This window comes from Marmota marmota, unplaced genomic scaffold (genome assembly GCF_001458135.2).
Source record: "Marmota marmota marmota unplaced genomic scaffold, marMar, whole genome shotgun sequence".
Taxonomy (NCBI): domain Eukaryota; kingdom Metazoa; phylum Chordata; class Mammalia; order Rodentia; family Sciuridae; genus Marmota; species Marmota marmota.
Genome location: NW_026000075.1, coordinates 11,532,975 through 11,542,544, shown reverse-complemented (window position 1 = coordinate 11,542,544; position 9,570 = coordinate 11,532,975). Strand labels below are relative to the sequence as shown.

The window sequence follows — 9,570 nt, the reverse complement described above, 5'->3', positions numbered from 1 at the left end:
CCTCCCCCACCCCCCACCCCTGGGCTAGAATAGGGAGTGTGGGCTTGTGGAATGGTAGCATTTCCTCCACCTAAAGGAGGAAGCTAAAAGTTTAGTCTAGTGTTGGATGACCTTTAATTTTTTTAACGGAAATCAGAATTCTAGTTTTTTTTTATATTAAAAATTTCAGGTTTTAAATGCTGGCAACTCTTTAAATATTGAAAATATTCTTCAAGTTAAAAGATGTGTTTACATCAGAATTACTTCTGCACAGCAGGATTTAAATTAACTTAAATACTGAAATAGAAACATAAAAGAAAAATGATTAGGGAAGATAAGATGAGGGTCAAAAATAAAGTTGGTACTACACAAAATTAAAACACTAGGTATTGTATCCTTGGGAGAATTGAGTTATAAATTTAGCAGTTAACTTGTAGGTGGTCAGTGCAGAGGAAAACAATCAGGTATATGATTAATGAATTACAAAGAAAAACATATCCTAGTGGGCCCTGAGAAGGTACAAAGACTGAAGAAAGTTTGAACTGTGGGTCCTCATAGAGTTCAGTGTGTAACAGAAGGAACGATGTTCAAAACTAAATTTTACAGAGCCATATTTTATAATGTGCTTTGGTAGAGACAAATATGGTACCAAAGAAAAATCATGTAGAAATATATCCTTCAGGTCATCTTTCTCCCATGTCATTTTTCTTGCTGATTAGATCACTATTCAGCCATAGTGAGCTGGGGGTCCTCTCTGACAGTTCCTATAATGTAGTTCTCTGTATTACCAGTTATAAGGAAAGTCCTGTTTGGTAAAGCCACCTGAGTGAAGAAGAGAATCATTAGATGGCTGCCTTACATGGATAACATGCCATTTAAAAAAAAAAAGGCTGGAAGGAAATATTCAGAATGTTCTTAGCAGTTTGCTCTATAACATAGAATTATGGATGATATTTTTCATATATTTTCTGTACTAGGAATCTGTAGTTTTAGAATTATAAAAAATATGACTTTAAAATACATTCCAAATATCATTCAGCTAATGAAGAAATAGAGGACCTAAATGCCCATTATTATTAATGGTGTTTAAGCAGCTCTTTAAACACAGAGGGGTTTGTCAAGAAGGCACTAATCTGATAAATTAGAAGGGTCCCTGTTTTCAGGCTGGGGTTGTGGCTCAGTGGTGGAGCACCTGCCTAGCATGTGTGAGGGCACTGGATTCAATTCTCAGCACCACATATAAATAAATAAGCTAAACATTCGTTGACAGCTAAAAAATGTTAAAAAAAAAATAATGGTCCCTGTTTTTCAGCTCTGACTCAAGAGAGTCCGAGAGATGGGAGATTGAGAGATGGGAGATCTTAGCCTAATTTTCATTCTAAGACTGGAGAGGATGGTTAAATAAGATGTAAAAAGGTCTTCCATAAAAATTGAAGTTCTACCAATTTCTCTTTTGAAGTCATGGTAATGTGGAACTGAATTTTAGAAAGCTTCCTAAATTGACACTTGTTATCACCCAAGAAAAAAAGATATGAGGGGCTGGGTCTGGGGCTAAGTGGTAGAGGGCTCGCCTAGTGTGTGCAGGACTCTGAGTTCGGTCCTCAGTGCTACATAAAAATAAAATAAAGGTATTGTGTTCAACTACAACTAAAACAATTTTTTTTTAAAAAAAAAGAAAGAAAGAAAAAAAGATATAAGCCCCGTCTGTTGACCCCCAGTATTATTCTCTGGATCTTACCATAGCGAGGCTGCCATACTCATGATGGGATGTGGTACCTAATGGGGACACATCTTGGTTTTTGTTTGTTTGTTTGTTTTGGTACTGGGGATTGAGCCCAGGGGCACTTAACCACTGAGCCACATCCCCTAATTGGGGACACATCTTTTGGCCAAAGGAGAAGCTCTTTTCAGGTAATGGATTGTACCCTATACATTACACACATTCACAACTTGTAGTGTCGAATTTTTCTTGAAGTTCTGTGCTATAAGAGAAGCAAATGAAACATGGTGGATTCACATGATGTTCAGTTTTCATAACTCCACCTTATACCACCCTCTCCCAGGTGTGCTCCCTCTCTCTCTCTCTTCCTCCCTCCCTCCCTCTCCATTATTCACTTAACACTTTTTTGAGCACCTTCTTTATGTTAACTATTGTGCTTGACAATAATGACAGAGGGGAATAAAGTTCTGGTCCCCTCCTTGCCCCCTTTTGTAGGCTATGTATGGGACCTTGAGAAAAATCTTATTTTCTGATATTCTCTAGATAACTGAGTAGAGATGTAAAAAAATAATGAGAAAACTGTAGAAATTACCTGATATACATTTTTAGTTACCAGGAAAATACTCATCATGGAGAAAATCTAAACTTTGTTGGATTTTTTCACTCTGGTTCTAAAATTTTGTATTATTTTATATTGAATAACCCATGGGAGGCAGGAAGGAAGGAAAGGACTGTAATCTTTTTAGTGTTAGGGCTCCTAAAGGTTATAATCTGGCCTGGCAACCGGCCTAATAAAGTTGTTGGGAGGCTCCGTTGGGGATAGTTGAAGTACCTGATGCAGTAAGTGTCCAATAAAGGTTCACTGAGTGAAACATAGCCTTCTGCTGTTTTCGTTATTCTCTGGCATTTTTCATTCATGTATGGATGAGAGCTCTGAAGAATGCTGCAATAAACTCTTTTTCAAAAAACATCCTGGGCATGTGGTACTCTAGTTAGAGATTTCTATGAGCTCAGCGATTAGCAGAGCCAGAGATCAAGAATTAGTTTCACTCTTTCTGGGAGGATTGTTAACTGGAGAGTCAAGGCCAACTTATCAGCTTTGGAACCATGCACATTGTACTTGGCAGGCCAGGATTACCCCGTGTCTAGCACGTGGACACACTTTATCTTATACATGGGGAATATGTGATACTCTCTGGACATGAGGAACTCATAGGACATGCCCCCAAAAGAACTTGTGTATGTTTCACTTGCCTCTTGAGGTGCATTGATCACACCAATGTCATACCCAAACTGGAAGGAACTCAGGGCAGCAGTGAAGACAGCAAAAATCAAAGTTCCAGTGATCTGTGGGATGAAACACAGAGTTGGGAAACAGCAGGCAGTTTCAGCTCCTCATCATCCCATCAGGCTGCAGTGTGGGCCTCTCAATGGCTCCACAGGCTGTTCTTTCCCCTCGGTATCCACTATGCACTTTGGCAGGGTAGGGGTTATTCACAGGAGAATGTGAAAACCATTCATCTTTTCTTACACTTCTAGAACTGAAAAGGTTTGGAATGGCTTTTCCCAGAGGAGGAACCAAACATCTTTTTCCTTACATATATATTTTTTAGAGTTCAGAATCTGAACTGAGAACTAGAATTTGCTGAAGAAAAAAAAATTTCCAAGATGGAAACATTTATGTTGTTGGGAGAAGTTACATACAATGAAGGGACAGGGAGCTCTCTGGACACTGCCATGGTACAGAAACACTTCAGCCCTCATATAAGAGGCATCAACTAGCCTCACTGTGATCTACCTTAAAGGATTTGCATCTAATTGAGCCTAGAGTCAGGGGCTCAAGCTATATTGTTTCTCCCCAACTCCATGAAGCTATTACAGAGCATTTTCATCTCCATCAACCTATAATTATATATCTAACCAACTATAGGAAAATTATATGATACATGCAGATTCACATTTGTGGGTAATGGAAAAAATTGTAGAAAGAATTTTGATGTTATTCAATGACAAATGTCAAATAGATTCAGATACATCCTGGTACATATGTCAGATACATACATACTGTATAGCAGTCAAAAAGAATATAAATGTAAAAATCCTTTAAAATGTTAGTAAATAGTAAGGCATGGTGGTGCACATCTGTAATCACAGCTACTTGGGAGGCTGAGGCAGGAGGATCACAAGTTTGAAAGCAGCCACAGCTACTTAGCAGGATCCTGTCTCAAAAATAAAGAATATAAAGGGCTGGGATGTAGCTCAATAGTAGAACACTCCTGGGTTCAGCACTCAGTACCATTAAATAATAAATAAATAAAGTGATTGTATGCAATAATTTATTTTTAAGTGGTAAAAGAAGTTGTTGATCATATGAATGTTTTAATAAAAACCTTAAACATGAATATTCTTTGATTTGTGAATGTTGCATAGAATATTTTCTTGAAGAATAAGATGATAATCTTTGAGAAGGAATGTTACATGTTCTTTTATTTATATTATTAGATATTTTATAGAGAAAATATTTGATATATTTAATTATATAATTTAAATTTTTAAATAAAAAGCATGGGTTATAATAGGCACATTGTTGGATGAAGGAATGAATCATGGATTCCAGTTTCCAGTTTTTTACTTCAGTGATATATGACTCAGCCCACTTCCTCGATAGGAGCTTTGGTTTTGTCTAAATTGTAGGATGATTATAAATCTCCCCACTCAGGCATGAAGTATAGCTTAGTAATCAGGACCTTGATTCCCTGATAAAGCTGGAAAAGTTATGGAGTCTGGTGGCTCTAAAACCAGACCCCTACTTGGAGAGCTTGTTATGTATGTAGCTTCCAGAGACTTACCCAGACTTTCTGCTGGATTGGAATCTTAAATTGGGGTTGGGAATCTGCAGGTTTACAAAACTCCCTTTCTTTTCACTAATTGTAGGTGGCATCTCTATAGACTTTCCCTCCCAACAACTTCCTTCTCTGAAAGATTTCAAAGCTGACCCAAAATATATGATTATAATATAATATAATATACACACATACCATATTATATATACTATGTTTACTAGAAATAACTAGTATATATTATATCTAAAGTATGGGCATGGACACACACTATATGGTAACAGGATTATGAAAAACTTTGAACTATCTGCTAAAATGTAATTATACATCTAGAACCCAGTGGCCAAACAGACAAAGCTAAGATAGGGTACCATTGACTTGCTTGGTGTTTTCTCCTCAAATTCTTTTCCCCTCCAGAGTACTAGTTATCACAGCAGTGAGGGCGCCGGGGACCTGGGAAGGGCTTCAGCCTCCCTCTGTCACGTTCTATCACTCCAGTCTGTACAGCGTGGTGTGAGGCACAGTGCAGACACAGCTTCTGCGTCTAATGCTGAGTATCCGTGTTTACTGTATGCCTGCTCACTGCTCTGGGTGGGTTATCTCAAGTACTCCTTGTGATTTCTATTGCTGCTCTAACAAATTACCACCAACTCAGTGGTTTAAACAGCACAAACTTATTTATCTTACAGTTCTGTAGGTCAGCAGTCCAGTACGCATCTCAGCAGATTAAAATCAAGGTGTTAGCAGGCTATGTTCCTTCTGGAGGTTGTAGAAGAAAATGTGGGTTGATGGTAGAATTCAGTTCCTCATGGTTGTAGGACTGACCTGTATAGTTTTCATCCTGGCTGTGAGCTGAGGGCCATTCTCAGCTGCAGAGGCCACCATAGTCTTTTGGCTAATGGTGGCCTTCCTCCATCTTCACAACCAGCAATGGCAGGTCCAGTTTTCATGTTGCATCGCTCTGATGCTGAAAACAGTCAGGAAAGTTCTTCCCTTTTAAGAATGCATGGGATTAGATTTGATCTATCTGGACAATCCAGGAAAATCTCCCCATCTTTAAGGTCTGTAACCTTAATCACATGTGCAAAGTACATTTTGCCTTCTATGTGACCTGACACTAGACTTGGTCCAAGAAAGTTTTGCTTATGATAGGGAAAATTTTCTGAAAACTACTAAGTCTGAAAAACCTCCATCAACCTTCATCCAATCACTCTGATGTTCAGGAGTTTGACAGGATATGTACATAAAAAGAAAATAATGAGAACTTAGAGAGGAACTTACTCCATCCAGAATCTGTTATCTTAATAACCCTGTATAAGGAATTGGTGATATAATTTCAAGTATGAGCAAGTGTATATTGAAAGGGCTAGCTGTATAAAGGCCACAACCTAGTAAGTGGCAGAAGATCTTCAAGTCTTTTTCTCTAAAGTTCTTCATAGACTACAAGATATTCAGCTGGAACTTCTAAAAGCTTACCTTTACATAGAGCTCAATAATTTTATTTTTATTTATTTTTTATTATTAGTTGTTCAAAACATTACAAAGCTCTTGACATATCATATTTCATACATTTGATTCAAGCAGATTATGAACTCCCATTTTTACCCCGTATACATATTGCAGATTCACATTGGTTACACATCCACTTTTTTACATACTGCCATACTAGTGCTGTTATATTCTGCTGCCCTTCCTATCCTCTACTATCCCTCCTCCCCTCCCCTCCCCACCCAATAATTTTAAATTAGAGAAACAAAGTCCCATATCCATGTAAAATATGTTGCAGGATAAATGTGGAAGGTTAGATTAAGCAAGAAGCTGAACCATAACATAAAACAAAACATGGTATGTGTTTTGTAGCTTAGAAGTCAGATGGTGTCTGTCCAGAAAAAAAAAAAGTAGATGTGGATTTCATAAAACTAAAAAAGAGCCAGGTGTGGTGGCACATGCCTGTAATCCCAGTGGCACAGGAGGCTGAAGCAGGAGGATCGTGAGTTCTCAGCAATGGTGAGGCGCTAAACAACTCAGTGAGACCCTGCCTCTAAATAAAATACAAAATAGGGCTGGGGATGTGGCTCAGTGGTTGATTGCCCCTGAGTTCAATCCCCAGTGCCCCACCTCAAAAAAAAAAAACCAAAAAAAAACCTAAAAAAGAGTGCTAACTGGCTTCTATCATCCCAAGCCTCCGTTTCTTTGAGTATGAACCATATATGATAATAGTTAATGCATAGGATTACTGTAAAAACTAAAGAAAAACAATCTGGTCTTTCTTTAAAGAAACAAGTGCATCTTTAATTACATTATCATCTCATTAATTGCTTTTGCCACACAATCATGTGCTAACTTTTTATATATTACCAATAATCTTCACAATAATACTATAAATCCGTTGAATTATTCCCAATTTACAGCTGTGGAAAATAGGGTCAGGGAAGATTAAGGGGCATGCCTCCCACCACAGTTCATGTGTGACAGACACCCTACTATGGGACTCTGAGCTGAGGTTCTTAACCCTCACTGTTAAGCAAAAGAGTAGATTTTCTGGCAACAGTAGATTCACTATGTAGGGAACACAATTTTATGCACTTTCCTCTAAACTACATGCTTCCAAGAGCCAAAGCCAAAGTGATCTTGCACCCAACTTTGGAAAAGCCCAGGGACTTCTCAAGCTACAGAATATTCAGGTTGAAAAAGAGCATAGAGAGCAATGGATTTTTATCTATTCTCCCAGTTCTGCTGAAGAAACTGAAGTTCCAGGCCATGCCCCTTGTCTGAGTTCTATGCACATTCAGGTCACATCTAGAGCTGCACCCTAGGGCTCCTGACCCACAGTCCGGTGATTATCCTACCCATTTCAAACACTGGGTGGATTCATGAGGCTGAAAACATTGTTCTTCAAATAGGTTCTCATTCTTTGTGGGGTCTGTTATTATTAGGCAATTCCTTGGTTCTCAAGGAGAGTCCTACAATCTAATTGATAATCCCCTAAGGGAATTTAATTATACTTCTAAATGAACCCTGATCATCTGCTTTATGCCTGACTCTATGTGAGGCACATTGCAAATATCCTCCAAATTTTAATTATTTAAATATAACCTTCATGATTTTTGCCCAAAATACATTCCATCTACATAGTTATTAGTTGAATATTCATCTTTATATGATCTTTAAAGTTCCTATTACCTTAGCTTTATCGTGGGCTATAACACCAATAAAATAATGACATGCTAACTATTCTTTAAACTCACATTATATAGACAATTATTATCATTAAAAAATTGTCATTTAAGGCGCCTTTCTACTACTATCATTTAATTATTCTCAAAACTAAAGTACTAGGACAATCCCTGAATAGGGCATATTGTATCCCAATATGTTCTTATTTTATCATAGTATATAAAAACCAAAAGCTCAATTGAATAACTTAACCCAAGTCACACAGCAGGGAGGCAGATCTGCTAACACCTGATCTGAACCTGGCTGACTCCAGAACTTCTGCTCCACACCATGCCACTTACTGACAGGCAGGACTGCTCAGCAGAGCAAGTGTGATCAGGTCAGAGCTTAAAGGTCCTACTCTAACACAGGCACAGGTTTATCAGCTGTATGACTGTGTACGGGGTGGATGGGTTTGGTGGGGCAAACTTATAAGGAATCAAGAGTGTACATCCCTTAAAATTTTTTATTGTGAAAAGCATCATATCTACAGAGAAGATGAACTAGTAATGCAGTTAACACTCCATAGTCTTCACCTATATTCACCAGTGGTTAACATTTACATTCATTTAACTCTCACTGTGTGTGTGCGTGTGCATGTTTGAACTATTTATAAATAAGCTGCAGTTATTTCTGTCATCTCATTACTAAATATTTCAACAAGTACTAAAAACAAAGCCACCTTCCTACATGATTGCAATACTATTATCACCTCCAAGAATGTACTATTGACATGTTCATATTAACTAAGGTAGAGTCCATATTCAAAAATTTCCAGCTATCCCCATTTGTCCCACACAGCTGTTTTCTTCTTCCATGACCTAAGGTCACATGTCACATTTCATTGTCCGTTCTTCTTAGTCTCTTTTAACCTAAAACAGTCCTTCCACCTCTTTGGTCTTTCATGCACTGACATTTTTGAAAATTCTAGATCAGTTTTCATGGTTGTATTCAGGTGAATCTATCCTGTGTGGAGAGAGTCACATTCCTTCAGCAAGGTGGTTATGCAGAATTACTTGAAAAAAGTTATGCGGACTAGTCAGAAAACAGCAATGTCCTTAAAACCCCAGTGATTGAATAAGAAACTGTTTGTTTGCTTTTTTAAAGCAGTCAAATTAATGATCAATTGGCCAAGTAAAGGGAAATAGCCTTGATCTGTGGTAGCTTCACCCAACATCCCCAAACCCTCTTACTGACTTGAACAGATTCTCCTATTCATTTCCTCAAAGACAGATTCAAAGAGAACCTGGTGCTGCTTTACCTTATCTTCTGTCATTGTACTGGGCTGGAGTCCTCTTCTTAATTCCAGGTCCCGTGTTGAGTGTGTAGTGACAGCCCCTGCCTGAATGTCCAAGCTCTAGTTATACATTGTAGGAGGAGGAGCAAGGTGAGGGAGGAGCAGGGCTACCTCAAACCAAGAGTCCAAGTCTAATCTTCCCAACAGAGGCTGAATATTGATGGAAGCTAATCAATAAATCCTTTGCCTCAGCGACCTGGGGCAATACCTTTGTTCCATCAGGAAAGAAAATGGGCACAGATCTTTTTAGGAGTAAGTTACAAACCAGAGGTGATCACATGTGTTAAGTATGGCAATTATGGGGATCAGGAGAAAGGAGGAATCTGTGGGGTCTTGTGTAGAAGCTGAAATATGCTGGGCTGTCATGCTGTGTTATGGGGATGACAAAGACAGGGACATGGGAGGCAAATACACTCCTCTCTATGGAGAACCAGTACTGTGGAGTTTGGGCTGGGTGGCCAGAGGCTGTTACAGACTTAAACAGTACTTGAATGAGCTTCAGAGAGTAAAGGGCTTGG

The 9,570-nt window shown here is 38.4% G+C and overlaps 1 protein-coding gene across 2 annotated transcripts in view; it reads right to left on the bottom strand.

The window, feature by feature from the left end:
- Slc2a2 (solute carrier family 2 member 2) overlaps nt 1–9,161 on the bottom strand; it is a 37,612-nt gene extending 28,451 nt beyond the window's left edge. Inside the window, exons 1-3 of one of the 2 annotated variants that reach the window (XM_015494270.2) lie at nt 9,017–9,129; nt 5,365–5,532; nt 2,954–3,046 (exon numbers count right to left, since the gene is read on the bottom strand). In XM_015494270.2, the coding sequence (XP_015349756.1) occupies nt 2,954–3,046; nt 5,365–5,424 (153 nt within the window). In that variant the 5' untranslated portion in view covers nt 5,425–5,532; nt 9,017–9,129. Of the gene's footprint in view, nt 1–2,953; nt 3,047–5,364; nt 5,533–9,016 lie in introns of both variants that reach the window. The other variant, XM_015494272.2, reaches the window with a different exon arrangement.
- Between the last annotated feature and the right edge of the window lie 409 nt (nt 9,162–9,570).